The 14,811-nt window shown below is 42.5% G+C and overlaps 1 protein-coding gene across 1 annotated transcript in view; it reads right to left on the bottom strand.

The window, feature by feature from the left end:
* Nucleotides 1-14,811, bottom strand: part of EFR3B (EFR3 homolog B) — a 74,042-nt gene that overhangs the window by 46,035 nt on the left and 13,196 nt on the right. Inside the window, exon 4 of the mRNA XM_088152236.1 lies at nt 4,935-5,085. Within this exon, the coding sequence (XP_088008362.1) occupies nt 4,935-5,085 (151 nt within the window). The remainder of the gene's footprint in view (nt 1-4,934; nt 5,086-14,811) is intronic.

Below are 14,811 nucleotides of genomic sequence, written 5' to 3'. Positions count from 1 at the left end.
TTGGAGGACCGGGATCTATATTCCAAGCTCCACCCACGGAAAGGGACCAGTCTGGTAGTTTACAATGAGGCCGAGACAATACAAAATAGGGTTACTTTTAAAAATACCCATCATTCCTCATCATTTGGGGGTTAACCTGGTGCTAGCATTTTAGATAATCAAGAAGAAGCCATATTTTCCATGCCTACTCACAATATCCATATTGGCAGATGGCAAAACTCCCTTGCCTCAGGAGTTTTTGGAATGGGAAAAGAATTGAAACATGAAATATACAGAAAAAGTGTGTGTACATACAGAAAGATGAGGATATGACTGGTTAATTCATAACACAGCTTTGTTCAACTCTGCATATTATCTGATAAACAATGTCTCTATTTAGCTTAAGCGTCTATTTTTCAAAGCAGGCATCATTCTAAAGGAAGTGTTTTGAAGGGAGAGGAAAACACAACTTTGTTGTTTGGAAATTATGTAGAAACACATTGCAGCAGCTGCTATCTTAAAAGAAAAATACTTCCTGTGTGAGCCTAAAGGGAGAATTCCTCGAGTGGAAACCGTCAATTGTACCCCTTTTGAATAAAAAGACCAGTAGTTATTAATAATAAAGCCTAAAAAAAATCTACAAATTAACTGGGATTCCTTTTAAGATGTTTACGTAATCTATCTGCTATGGGTTGAATCCTTAGTATGTGCATGTGAGAATCTTTCAAGCACCACATGATCCTTGCTTGTCTGCATTTACTCTACCCCTACACATAGGTGAGTTTCTGGAATGAATTACTGAACCTCTCCCCAGACAAACATTTGGCTTCTGAAATCAGTACTGTTGTCACTGGCTCCATTGTAGTCTCTTCAGTCTCCAACTCCTTGACTCAAGGTGCTTCAAGTTCTTTTTGCAAATCCATTCTTTTTGCAAACAACATGTGCAAGTATGGTTCATGCCTAAAGTCCTGTATGAAGATTTTCCTTTAATCAAATTTATTTCCTTCTTTTTCTACAGGAGGCCTTGGATTAGGGTGGTTGGAGTCCCAGACAGATTGTCTGAGGATATGGGCGTGGTCAGCCGGATTCGCCACTGGTTCCTGTTTTTTATTTATTTCTTATTTCTTTTATAATTATTGTATTTTCTATTCTGTTCGGCTTTTTTGTACATTGCCCAGAATCAGTTTGAAGTTGAATGGTGCCTAAATCAAATACATGAAATTAAATTACACCGATGTTGCAGAGAGCAATGTAGTAAATGTTTGGCCGTTTCACAAGTGACCACCTTCTCTATGAATGCAGTTCCTCAGTAAGAAACAGCATATTGTATATCCACAGACAGAACGCATATGAATACATGCACATAAACCTATTTTTACTGTATACTCAACATCGTGACCTCTCCTCATCTAATTTAATGATACCGTGCTAGCAAATATTACAGACATTATACATCATATGAGTTACTCCATTTCTCCTGGATACACTGTAAATAAATCATAGGAAAAAAGGAGAGTGTTCAGGTTGCATGATTTCACTGTTCACATTGTGGAACATCTGTCTTTGTTTAGAAGGCTACCCATTGATTCATGTATTGTGTCATGGACTCCAATGTTTGCAGACATCTAATTGAGGTCTAGCTCAAATGCTGTTCAGAGCCTCTTGCCTCTACATCACCCACCTTGTCCCTTTTCTTTTCTTCTCCCATTTACCCTTATTAAGTTAAAGGCAATGAAACTGTGTTACGATGGATGGGAATTTCTGCAATTCCCTTGCCTCCTCCTCTCTTTGGTAGCTCAGAGGCTGCTCAGTGCTAATGAATCCTTGCAGTTTAAGTAAAAGCACAGGTGTGATGCACATATCAACAGCTCTTTCCCCAAGTCCAACCACCCTCCGTCCAAAGATGCTCTTACCTCTAAATCACTCCAGCTCATTTCTGGGACAAACAATTGTTCCCTCCCAAGCAGTAAGCTCAGATTAGGAGACTTGCATCTGGCCAACTGTGAGACAGGCTCTATTTTGCAATTAACAGAAGCAGAAACAGCTGCCTGCTGCCACGCACCAAATCAATTTTTATCGGTTCTCTTTTCATGTCTACCTTCACTGCCTTTCTAGCCAGCTGATGGGAAAGGCAAGACTTCCATCTTATCACTGCTCTGCCTAACATTCCTTCTGGATACTGTTTTCTTCTTTCCAAAACTCTCAAGCCAAAATTTTGCTATGCAAGGAGAGGGAAAGGGAGGTGGCCCTTATTTTTACCCTCCCCCACTGGGACTAAGATCATCTGATCATGCTAGAGAAGGCCGATTAACTATCAACATTTCCATAAGGTAGGGGATATGCAGTTTTCCTGAGACCAAGGCCCATACTTGGCTTGTCAATGGCATGCACAACACCGTATTCCAAAAAGTGGGTGGGAGGAATAAAATTTAAATAATTTTGCCCTTGACAGCTAAGACATTTTCAGAAATTAATGGGATCTCTCAGCCAATTATATAGCTTTCTGTAGAGAAAAAATGCTAGCAACGAATTGTGTGATCTCTGGAATGAGCATGGTTTACAACAAATTGCATAGCTGCACAGCCCAGAAAAATATTGCTTACAATTGGAGCAATTAAACCCCAAAAGAGTCCTGGCTGTCAAAACAGAGTGCCCTGGGATTCCAGCATGGGATCCCAGGGGCAAGGTATCCAGAGAATGCAACGGTGCAGTATGGTAATACTCCAGTTCTTTGAAGGCTAGTTGAGAGGGTGGATCACCATTATAGTAGCTACATAGATGAGACAGAGTTGGTGGCAGTAAAGATAGGGCTATCTGGTCAGACCTCCTGTGTTAATAAAAATGGAGGTGGTTGCTTAAGGAAACTGGTTCCTGGTCATTGTGGGTCCTCTGGGAGAAGCAGGAGAAAGCAAGCAATTCCAGCTGGCCACTGAAAAACAAACTCCAATAAGAACAGCTGTGCATTTAGTAGATGCTCTGTGGGTGGTTTTGGTTCATTGTAAGTAATGTTTCCTTGAGTGAGATGTCCCTGTGGAGCAAGGGGGGGAATGACTTTAAACCTGGAGAACCTGAGTGAGAATTAGGTTCTTGCAGGAGAGGAACAGAAGATGGAATGGATGGGAGTAAAGGAATTATGAGGCATGGATAAAAGAAAGGTTAGTCTGAAGGGAGAGTGAATATATGTTTAGGGGCTGGGAAGAATGACTTGCCAGACATTAGCCTCTAACTCAGGATAACTGGGGAGTGTTTGGTTGAGTGTGGTGGCTGTGGATTGGACTTCAGACTTGCCAGTGATTGGAGAGGGACAGCAGACAGCCACTGAGCACCTGGTTGATTCCTTCAATAGGGAGGTGACTAGGGCTCTCAACAAGATTGCTTCCAAATGGCCACTTACTGTTGGCCAATTCCAGGGAGGCTCCCCTGGATTACAGATCATCTCCAGGAAATGAAGTAGCAGGGAGAGGCCCGGAGAGCCAGTGGAGTAAGATGAAAAGTAATCTGGTGGAGCATGTGTATGAGTTCATGTCTGAGCCTACCTCATGGAAATGCAAGTGGCAAAGCTTTTGTATTTTTTTTACTTTTTTTGGTCAACGGGTTGCTGTCTAGCAGCCTTATTTAAGGTTACCCTGTTAGAGATTGTTGGGCAAGAGGATCTACTGGTTGGTCATTATGACTTGATAGCACAACACTTTGCTGTCAGAGTCACTCACATCTGCCCTAAACTAGACTCTTCAAAGGCATAATCAGATATGACAATGCCTTGCAATGTTATCTCGTATTCATTTCAGCCTGTGAAGATGGTACTCTGTGGTGTGACCTATGCAACTTGTGAACTGGATTCATGGATCTCCTGGCTCCTTTGAGTTGGTGGGAGACTCTGATGAACTGGGTGAGTAAACAGTCAGCACCTCACTGGGAGAGGGTGTGTTTCCATCAGCTTTGAAGGAGGCAGTGGTACTCCCCCTCCTCAAAAAGCCACCCCAGCTTTGGTGAATGGTGTTAGCCATATAGCATCCTTGAAGAAGTGGATTATCTAGATCCCTTTCAGTCTTGAGTCAGACTTTATCATGGGATGGAAAAAGCTGGTTGATGACCTTCACTGAGACCTGAATGCGGAGAGCACACTCCTCTTGGACATCTCAATGACATTTGATACTATTGACTGTGGTATTTTCCTGGACCACCTATGAAGAACTGAGAGCGGCGTACCTCATTAATTTATCTCCTTTCTGAGTGAAGAGTATTAATCAGTGTCAGTGGGGGAGAAGAAGTCAATCTGTTGGTCTCTCACTTATGGAATCCTATAGGATTTGATCTTTCAACACTTATATTAAACCACTGGCAGAGGCCATCCAATGGTCTGAGATGAGATACCAGCAGTATGCTGATGACACCTAGCAGCACATTCCCATCCCAGGTTAAGCTAGTCATTGAGACTAATAATTACTTTCTTAAGACCAGCTGTCATGGCCCAGGATTCAGGCTCTGACTCAGCTGCTCCAACTGAACCAGTGGAATGTGAGCCTCAGGAGACACCAAGCCAGCAATCACCTGAAGCTGATCAAACACAGGCACCATCAGAACAGCTGGAGCAGTCACGAGTTTGGAGAGCACAGGAAAGACATTCAGTGAGGCTCCCCACCCTGCAAGGGAGTAACTCTCTTAAAGACAGCTGGCTGCAGCCTGATTCATGGTTCTCTGTTGGAAACAACTATCTGATTTCCTGCTCTGATGTGTTGTTATACTCAGCCTTGAGTAAACTGCTATTTTCAGCTAGCAACTGAGTGTGTGTGAAACAGGACAACAGCTTGTGAGGTGAGAGTTGAACTGGAATTTTCCAAATTCAATGCTCAATAGCTTAGATATTTTGCTAAACTCCCTTCTAAGGTGGAGGGGAACTCATTAGATATACCATTGTCAGCCTCCTCCAGACCATGTCCAAAGGAAATGCTTACCGAATTGGTGCCAAGGATTTGCAGGTCAGGCTTCTCTGATTCCAGCAGCTTGGCCACCATCTTCAAGAAGCTCTCCACAAAGAGATTGATGCTCTGGCAGTGGCAGGCCATCAGTAGCTGATCCAAGGCTTCCATTGCAATGCACACATACCTGTAGGTGGATGGAGCATAAGAGTACGTCCAAAAGAAGGAAGAGGGCTCCCTAGAATCATGGGAGTTGAAGTCTAAAACATCCAGTAGGTTAAAGTTAGAGAAAGCTGTCATGGATGGGCAGACTTTCCAACACCCCAGCCAAGCTGAAATCAGTTTTGAGGGAATGGGAATGATTTTTGATTTTTATTTCACCTTTGCCTTCCTGGTGCTCCCCTTCCACTGTCCACTCACAACAAAGAGTCTGGCCCCAAATCAACTAATGAGATTCATGGCTGGCTGTAAATTAAAATCTAGGTTTCCCAGGTCTTTGTGAAACACAGTATAAAAGATTTTAATCTCACGTTCACGAAATATGTCCCAAAGAAATGAACAGTTTTATAGCTTAATGATATGACCTGGGTGCACCCAGCGTGCTTAGGCAACAAGATGAACCAGCACTACCAAAGCCCATTTTGTCCTGGACTAGAATGTTGTTGCAAATCCAGCTGCTAATATAAAAGCAGTTGTCTGAGAGCTCCAGATCCTGAAACGTTCTTGAAACTTAGCAGATGTGTCTTTGTTCCTCTACAGGAGGAAAGGCTATTGGGACACAGCAACCTGTGACAGAAGGAGAAAATATGCAACCTTAATCATGGCTTGGCCCAAACACATGAAAACAGAGGTGGAGGTGGGGACAAGTTAAAAATCCCAAAGGGATATTCAGAGAGAGTGATGAGTTTTTCCTCCATTTGCTTCCGTAGCCCTTCTAACTCCGCCTCTCACCGATTATCTCTTTGGCAAAGATGCAGGGAGGGAAAGGCACTGCTTTGAGGGTTTTGCTTGTTTTTCTGAAAAATGCTCTGTAATTGGGAATCGCCAACAATAAAACACGAGTGTACGTGGATGATGAATGCAAGATAATGGTGTGCAGGCTTCTCCTTTTTCCATGAGAGCCCTTTGGTGTTCTTTGCTTTCAATGGGATTGGGAAAAGGCTGAACTGAAATACAAGACACACTGGTCCCTGTGTATTATTTGGACTGCAGAGAGTCTTAACGCAGGTCACCTCCAGGTTTCCAAACCAAACAGCAGAATGCCAGGTATGACGTGCAATGAACAGAGTGTATCAGTTGTATAGCACCACCAGTTATCTTAATGCAGGATTGACAAATCAGTCTATTTTTAACCTGCAGTACTTTCACAGGTGCTCATCCTAAGTGTGTCCCATTCTATTTCTGTAGAATATTTCAATATGTATTTTTATAAATTGTTTTCTTTCTAAATGTGTCTTTAAAAAAACAGATACTGAAGTTTGGAAGCCCTGAACTATACTAGAGTATTTCTGAAGTATAAAAATTGGTGGACAGTTATATCCCAATCCACACACTAGTTTGGAAGAATGAATTGGGTGTAACAGAAGCTGAAAACCTCAAATTCTCCAAGCGTCTTAATGAAAAGGTAAAGAGACTCACAAGTAATGCTAAATTCTTGGTGACTGCAGTCATGCAATTTTTTTAAGCAAAGTTACAGAAGTAATTTGGCAGAGTTATAGGTTTCTGATTCTCTTGTTGTCCTTCATCCTAATATTAACCAGGCCAGCCTCACTTAGCTTCCAAGATTAGCTAAGCATCTTCATAATTGATCCCACTCTTTTAGCTAGTATGCAATAATTCACTGTGAAGAGTACAGATATCAAGATCTCAGATGCTTCAACTACTGTCTTAAGTGAAAGGGACTCATTGGAAGGACTCCGAGTAAAATTGTAGCCTTGTGATAGAGCACGGAGAAGATTCCAGGTTTAGTCCTCAGCATCCCTAAAGAGCTGGACAGGAGATATGCCCTACCTGTAAACCCGAAGAACTGCTGCCAATCAGTGCAGCTAGTATTGAGTAAGATGGGTCAAGGGCTGACTTGCTATAAAAGCAGTTTCATTTATTTTTCTTATGATTTAATAGCAAGGGTTTCTTTTGCTTTTCTTTTTCTGGACAGCCATCCGTCATGGATGCTTTAATTTGGATTCCTGTGCAGAGCAGAGGTTTGGGCCAGATGGCTTAAATTACTGTTTCCAATCCATTGGCAGAGTTTGTGAAACACTGTAGGCTAAAATGGGACTGAACTGTTTGTTTGCTTATATGATTTATATGGCTATCCAACTCACAAATAGAGACTTGAGGCAGCTTATATAAACATTAAAAACAAACACACAAAGACACACCACAATAACAGCATAACTGAGGCCAAACCACAACATATTCCAGTTCCAGAGCCATTACAGGATGGGCTCGTCCAATGCTCTGGCCCAGTGCTTGGGGAAAAGCCAGGTTTTCAAATTTTTACAGAAGGCCAATAGGATTAAGACCATCTGAATCGTGGGTGGTATGCTATTCCACAGGAGAGACACTTCAACAGAGAAGGCACACTTCCTCAGTCCCAATAGGTCAGTGTTGTCCAAACTTGGCCACTTTAAGATGAGTGGACTTCAACTGGCTGGCTGGCTGGCTGGGGAATTCTGGGAGTTGAAGTCCACTCATCTTAAAGTGGCCAAGTTTGGACAACACTGCATAGGTGATGCTGTTTGACAGCAAAGACTTTAAGTATTAAGGACCTTAAATATCAAGATTCTCATGAGATGATCAGAGATAACCTAGTGCTATGAACCATTTTATAAGTAGTAACCAGCACCTTGAACTGTACCTGGAAGCATCCAGGGAACAGATACAGATCACAAAGTAGTGTGGTTATATAGGCATACAGAGGTGCAGCCGAAACTACCCGTATCAGTGCATTCTGGACCAATTGCAGCTTCTGGATGGTCTTCAAGGGCAGCAAGAGTGTACTGCAATAGTTTAACTGGGTTGTGACCAAGGCATGACTGTGCGTAAGGCCGCCTGATCCAGGAATGGGTAAAACTGGTATATAAGATTGATTGTGAACAGACTGCCTGTATTCAACCACACACATAATCTCCTGGGAGGCCTAAACTAGGAGGGTCCCAAATCTAATGCACTACTTACAGCCTCAAGGATCCTGTCCACTTCTTCAGGATCAACGACACTTATCTTCTCCCAGAACGCCTGAACCTGTCCATGCTAGACTATGCCTCAGTCAACTCCGAAGATTTTGCACAAAGGGAGTCCAACTCACAAGGGATCTGTGTGACTTTATCTGACAATTGCCTAAAATACTCTTTGCAGCAGCCTTGCAGATGTTCCTCCAGCCCCTCCTTCCCCAGGAGGAACTGGGACACCCTAAACAGAGTCACTAAGCAGCCATCTGCAGAAGCAGTGAGAGTGGAAAATAATTATATGTTGCTGTTCTAATTGCTATGAGGTAATCCTTAATGAAGATTCTTACCCATACTCCATCGAGTTCACTGTTTGTTTTCCTCCCTTTAGGGGGCTCATCTCCCAGAGTTCCTTTGAGAACCAGGGAGTTCTCTGGGATCCAGGGCCAGAAAAACTCCACACAGATCACTTTGCCACTGGCCTGAGACAAAAAACAAATCTAATGTGTGACTGCTGCTGTAAATCAGACTCATAATACCTGGGTCAGGTCCATGGTTGCCTTGGTGGCCATGACATTCCAAGTTGCCCTTGAGCCCGTGCCCAAGGAAGGTAGATTAAAGTCCTCCTGTACCATGAGCCTGGGGAAGTCCACTGCCAATCCTGACACGTCATCAGGCAGCTTAAGTAGGAAGGCCAGTATAGCAGCAGCAATCCCATCTGATGCCTAGAACCCAACCTCACCAGGAGAGTCTCACAACCTACACAGTAGCACTGAAAGCCACCAGGGTCTCTTGGATGATTATAGCCACTCTATCATCCCTGCCCTGTGATCATAGCTGGTGCCACACTCAAAACACAGGTGGGCACATTTCCAAAAGGTGGAATCCCCCATGCACAGCAGGTTGCAATAATACATACCAGGTCAGCCATCTCTTTCACTATCAAATCATGGATGAAGAAGGCCTTATTACAGGGCAAGCCGGCATTCAACAGTATCAGCTGAAAGCCCAGGCACTGGGGCTGAGCACTAGGGGCTAGAATGCAGAATCAGTATTACACCTAGAGATTGCCTTCCCCAGGAGCAGCCTGCCTCTGTCTCTGGTTGAGGAAGTTGTGAGAAACCAACATCTTAGCATTTTGTATGAAGTCTCCAGTCACCTAGGTTGTTTGGGCACTGGATCTTATGTAAACACCACTATTGTATTTATTCATCTGGTCTGTTTCTAAAGCAGATTTCTCAGCTAAACCTGAGCACTGGAGGTTTTATTATGGATTTGATTTATATCCTACCTCAAGTACGGCACTCACGCATTCCAAAATTTGAGCCTAGAATTGTCTTGGCTGTGGGCACCAAAAGTAGGGCACAGGGGACCACATAACGTATATTTTTTTTCATTTAACAAAGCCAAGGGGGACCCAAGTTCTGCTCTCTAACTACTGTAATTGACGTCAACAAAAAACACAGGGGTGCCTGTTCTCCTTAGGGCTCAGTCTGGCCAACAGGAAAAAATAAATCACCTGTCAGAAGAGAAAACCAGAACGCTTATAGACTGCGATAACTGACCCAGTCAGTGCTGCTACTGCAGTACATGATTGAGGCCATGTTAAATCATCCTTGTAGCACTTTAGATGAAGCATGGGAAAAAAGAGATGAAGAGAGCAAAAGCAAGAAAGAGATGGCCCTGGCAGAACATGCATCTTGACTGGACACGCGCTACTGAGTGAGCGGCTCTGCCTGGTTAGGTTTCAGCTCCAGAATTTGCCCTGTAATAATTCTGGTTGGGGAATTCTGGGAGTTGAAGTCTACACATCTTAAAGTTGCCAAGTTTGAAAACCCCCGCTCCAGAGCAACCCCACGTAACTCAAGAGGAAAGGGCCACAATGATAAATAAAAATCCTTGTGGGGTGCAAAGAAATACCCGAAGTGCTAATTAGCTGTTCTGTGGCTAGTGGAGTGGTGGAAGCACTGGAGCTGGCAGTGAGGCTTGGAGGGGCTTGGCAGCATGTCTTTCAGGGCAGCGGTGGCTGTAAATTTACTACTACTTAAAAAAATGTCAGTGGGCTGCACATTATGCAGGCCTGCTCTAGAAGAAGAGATGTGTCCACTGAAGTATCTCAAGTGGCAATGGTTTTCCTAGATTGTGCCACTGAGAGGTAGGATCCAGTTTCTCTCAGAAATAGAATTATCATTAAAAAGTGCCTAGCCATTCAACCTATCACAATACAACCATCACAGCCACTGAAAAGGATAACTCTCCTGAACATCAACAACGTCTCTGAGACAAACAACAGACTACTACAACCTCCTGGCATCACTGTAGCATACAACCCAATGAAATCTATCTAAAACATCTTAAGCAAACCCAAAGAACAATTACTCAGAAAAGAAAGAAGTCATCTAAAACATACAATATAAGGATTGTAATAGCCACAGAGACAGGCATAAGATTGACAGAATGCATCCATGAACATCACCTGGCAATCAGAAGATATTATGAACATTCCTTCATCTCTGAACACATGACAAAGTCAACCACAATTTCAACTGGAAAACTGTCAACATTGTAGATTAACCCAAATCCAAAAATGATAGGGAATTCCTGGAAGCTTGACACTGGCAAATCAGGTATCCACAGACATATCGAAATCAATGGTAAATGCCATTTAAAAGTTATAACCAAAAATTTAAGAAGGAAACTAACAACCCAGAGCATATCCTCCTCAGCAACCAATACTCAGATAAGCAGGAAACAGCACCAGATAAATGATCAGGGAAGAAACAATACCCTGATGAAGGAACTATCAAGGAAGAAACCACCTCACCCAAGAGTGGCAAGGCAAGCTATTACATATAAACAAGCAACAAACTTCACTCTTCCATGCACTGATGATGTTACCTAGCTTGGAAATGGAAAGTCTGAAGGCCAACAACCAAGCTTTAGAGAACCTGACTTCTGTATTTTCTCAAGGGTTTAAATTCTAGGCTTCTTCCACCCATCCTTCCAAATAACAAATATCTTGCACCTGGTATCTTGGATGGTGGTGGTATGTTTACAGAATAGCCATCACTAGCTTGGGAACTGCTGGTTCCCACCTCACCAGCCTCAACCCTTTCACTATGATGTAAAAGAGAAAGACGTTCTTCAGTCAAGCTCAATACTGGTGACTGCATAGACCAGTGTTGTCCAAACTTGGCCACTTTAAGATGAGTGGACTTCAACTCCCAGAATTCCCCAGCCAGTTGAAGTCCACTCATCTTAAAGTGGCCAAGTTTGGACAACACTGGCATAGACCCTACATTATAGGAAGGGTGTGGCAAGCACACACTACTGTACTGTCTTCTTCCAGGGTGGTTTTTGACTTACATCTAGTTTGCAGCTCTGGATTTTTTCAGTTGTCTCCCATTCAAATACTAACCAGACTTAACTGTGCTTATCTTACAACCCAGACAAGGTCTGTCAGGTGCTGCCAGCCATAAGACAATCTATGAGGTAGGTCGGACCTAATCTTTTCTTGCAACAGCTTCTTCCCATCAATCATTATGTTTGTTTCCCCATTACAAGTTAAATCTTATTAACCGTTTCTTAAACACAGGCCCTCTGATACAAGGGGGCACTGACCCTCCGACCCTTTGAAGGCACTGTTAGCTCTGATGAAAAGACTTTTGTGCGGCTTGGAACTACTTTTTTATTTTATGCCTTAATGTTGCTGCTGCCTCCTTCCCTTGCGTCTATTTACAGCAGATAAAAGCCAATTCAAAGTGTGAACTATAACAGGGATATTTACATTATCTGGGTAGCGCTGGTAAGATAAAAAAGAATCCATCCAAGAACTATTTGAAGACCACATTCCATCTGTTCATCCGAGAATTCTAATTGGAGCAGCAATTTATTCTTGGCAACCATACACCCACAGAAGATACATGCATGTACCTCTTCTCTCCAATAAACACCAGCTCCTCAAAGAACAGCTGTACTTGTGAAATGAACGGCAAGTGCTAGGAGAAGGAATACAGATATAGAATTGACTTAGACAGCTGAGCTAAACAAATTGCAGCAAGCAGCAAAACACTATCGCTTTAAGACCTGTTAAGGGACTCAAGGAACCTTCTGCAAGCATGGTGTCTTCCAAGCGTGCTGGACCACAACTTCCATAATCCCCATCAATATATGGAGAGGATCCCAGACAATTATGGAAAGATATTTAAATCACAAGACATTTTGCTCATTTCATGAGCAAACATATCAGCCCAGAAAACCATGACACAGAGAGTCATTTTCAGCATCCTAATCTCCAGTTCCTTCCAATGAAGTCCAACATTCAGCTAATGACTTTTGTAAAGCCATACATAAGTCAGCCTTGGTTGACTAGCAGCTCTGTCTGTGAAAGGACTCTATTGAAGTCCTTCATTCTGTGAAACACCATGCAATAATTCAGCTGTTCTTTCTATGCTGTTGTGTCTACTATGGAGTATTTACTCTCACCACTGGGAATGAATTACTACAGCTCAGGGACAGAACATACACCATGGACGGAGAAAGGATTGGGTTCAATCCCTGGCATTGTAAGGTAGCAGGAGATGCTTACACCCTTTTTCTGCTTGGGAATCTAAAGAGATGCAAGCAATTTATCCAGGCTTAATGTGCCTCATTACTGTATAACGCAGCTTCCTATGTCCCAAGCTAGTTGCAGTCATCAATATAAATATGCTAATTTGCCCATTTTTAATTTTTAAAAAAATTGCCTAAGAGGTACCTTTTTTAAAAGACAGACCCACGTTTAAAGAAGACAAATAGGGTCATCTGCTTTTCTATCTACCATCCCTTTTACCCCTTCCTTGCTGTGCCTCACTACAATAACGCTGCAGGAATAAGAAGCCCTGGGAAAATGAATTTTCTCCGCTGTCTCGCAGTCATATCCAAACATCATGAGCTCCCAGAAGCTCCGTTTTCCAGAATGACCAGTAGTGTTCCCCATGCTGAAGTGGGAATGTAGAGGGGCAGCACCCACTGCTGCAGGAAGAACCTGAAGGCTGAACTATGAGTAAATTCTGTACTCTCCCTCCCCTTCGCAACTCCCCAGGAATTCTACAGCATAGTTGCATTCTACCAGTTCCAGCTGAAACTTGTGTTTGTGCCTTCGAGTTATGGTTGACTTCTGACGACTGCCTGGACGTGTCCCTGCAATTTTCTTGCCAAGGCTTTTTGGAAGTGGTTTGCCACTGCCTTCTTCCTAGGGCTAAGAGAGAGTGACTGGCCCAAGGTCACCCAGATGGCTTTGTGCCTAAGGTGGGACTAGAACTCACAGTTTCCCAGTTTCTAGCCTGATGCCTTAACCACTACACCAAACTGGCTCTCTAACTGAAACTTAGCTGAGAAATAATATGCGCAATGGCTTTCTTCTCTGAGATGAAAAGACTGAAGGTATATGACAGCATTCTTCAACTGCATGAAAGAAGATCAAACCCTATTCCCTTTGTTCCAGAGTACAGGGTACGAAATAATGGATTAAAGCAGTGTTTCTCAATTTCAGCAACTTTAAGATGTGTGGACTTTAACTCCCAGAATTCCCATTGGGCTAGGGAATTCTGGAAGTTGAAGTCCACACATCTTAAAGTTGCTGAAACTGAGAAACACTGGATTAGGAAGGGAGATTCTAACTATTAGACAAACTAGGTTATAGTAACAGTATTTGAGCATTGGAACCAATCACCCAGAGAAGCAGTAGGAGGTGCTGAACAGGGCTGGATAGTCAGCCGCTGGAGATGTTTTAATTTAGATTCCTACCCTGAGCAGGAGGTCTAAGCAACCCTCCCAAATCTATGATTCATTACAAAAGATACTGGATATGACATATCATCATCATGAAAAATTAGTTCATATCATAATCCTGTTCCTTTTAGGACTGTGATGTAGTCTTTAAAAAAGAGCAAATAATGCTAAAGAGAAACAAAGATTTGCTTGTTCAATGAGGTGTACCACATGACCCCAAAGTTGAGGGTGACCCAACTGTTGCAATAGCATTCTCTGCTTTTCCTTGTTAAGTTAGGTCAATTCTTGGTGGGAGGTAGAACAAAACATCAGTGTGTGCTTATGCTGTAGAATGGCTTGATATATTGCCATTGGGTGATGAAACAGTCCTGTCCTCCATCTACTAATAGAAAGGTTGGATACAAATTAAATAAAGTGCTGTTATGCAGAATAGACCAATGGTAGAGGAACTGGTTTTGCCTACAGGAAAGTTCTAGATGCAAACTTCAGTTAGGATACAGCAAACTGAAATCTGAAATACAGAAATCACTCAATTTTACAGTCAACATTCTCCCTATATTTTTGTCTTTGTGATAGTTCACATTTTGGGACCAATAAGATAATGATTATGGATGGCTTTGTGCATGCTTTCTCACTCTGTTTTTAAAACTGTTAAACCAAATTTTGAACCAAAATACTTAACATCAGATGTTTTTCTTTACCACTTAAATCATTTTATATAATTCATGCTATGACAACAAGTCTTAGCACAAACTTGCTGGTCAAGAACATTCTTCAATAAAAATCCCTGAATGCTACAAGACTAAAGTCAAGTGGATTTCCAGGCCAATGAATTTTTTTTTTTTTTTAAGAAATTCATCATCCCATTTCCTATTCACATTTTTCTTTTGGGATTGTTTGTTATCACAGTTCCATTTTGCATAGCACACATGGGGTCAAAGTTGAACTTGAGGCCATTTCAATTATTGTCC

The sequence above is a fragment of the Python bivittatus genome, unplaced genomic scaffold, assembly GCF_059951505.1.
Source record: "Python bivittatus isolate LINGU-HERP-01145 unplaced genomic scaffold, Pbiv_v1 ctg000690_np1212, whole genome shotgun sequence".
Taxonomy (NCBI): domain Eukaryota; kingdom Metazoa; phylum Chordata; class Lepidosauria; order Squamata; family Pythonidae; genus Python; species Python bivittatus.
This window is presented reverse-complemented; position numbering and strand designations above follow the sequence as displayed.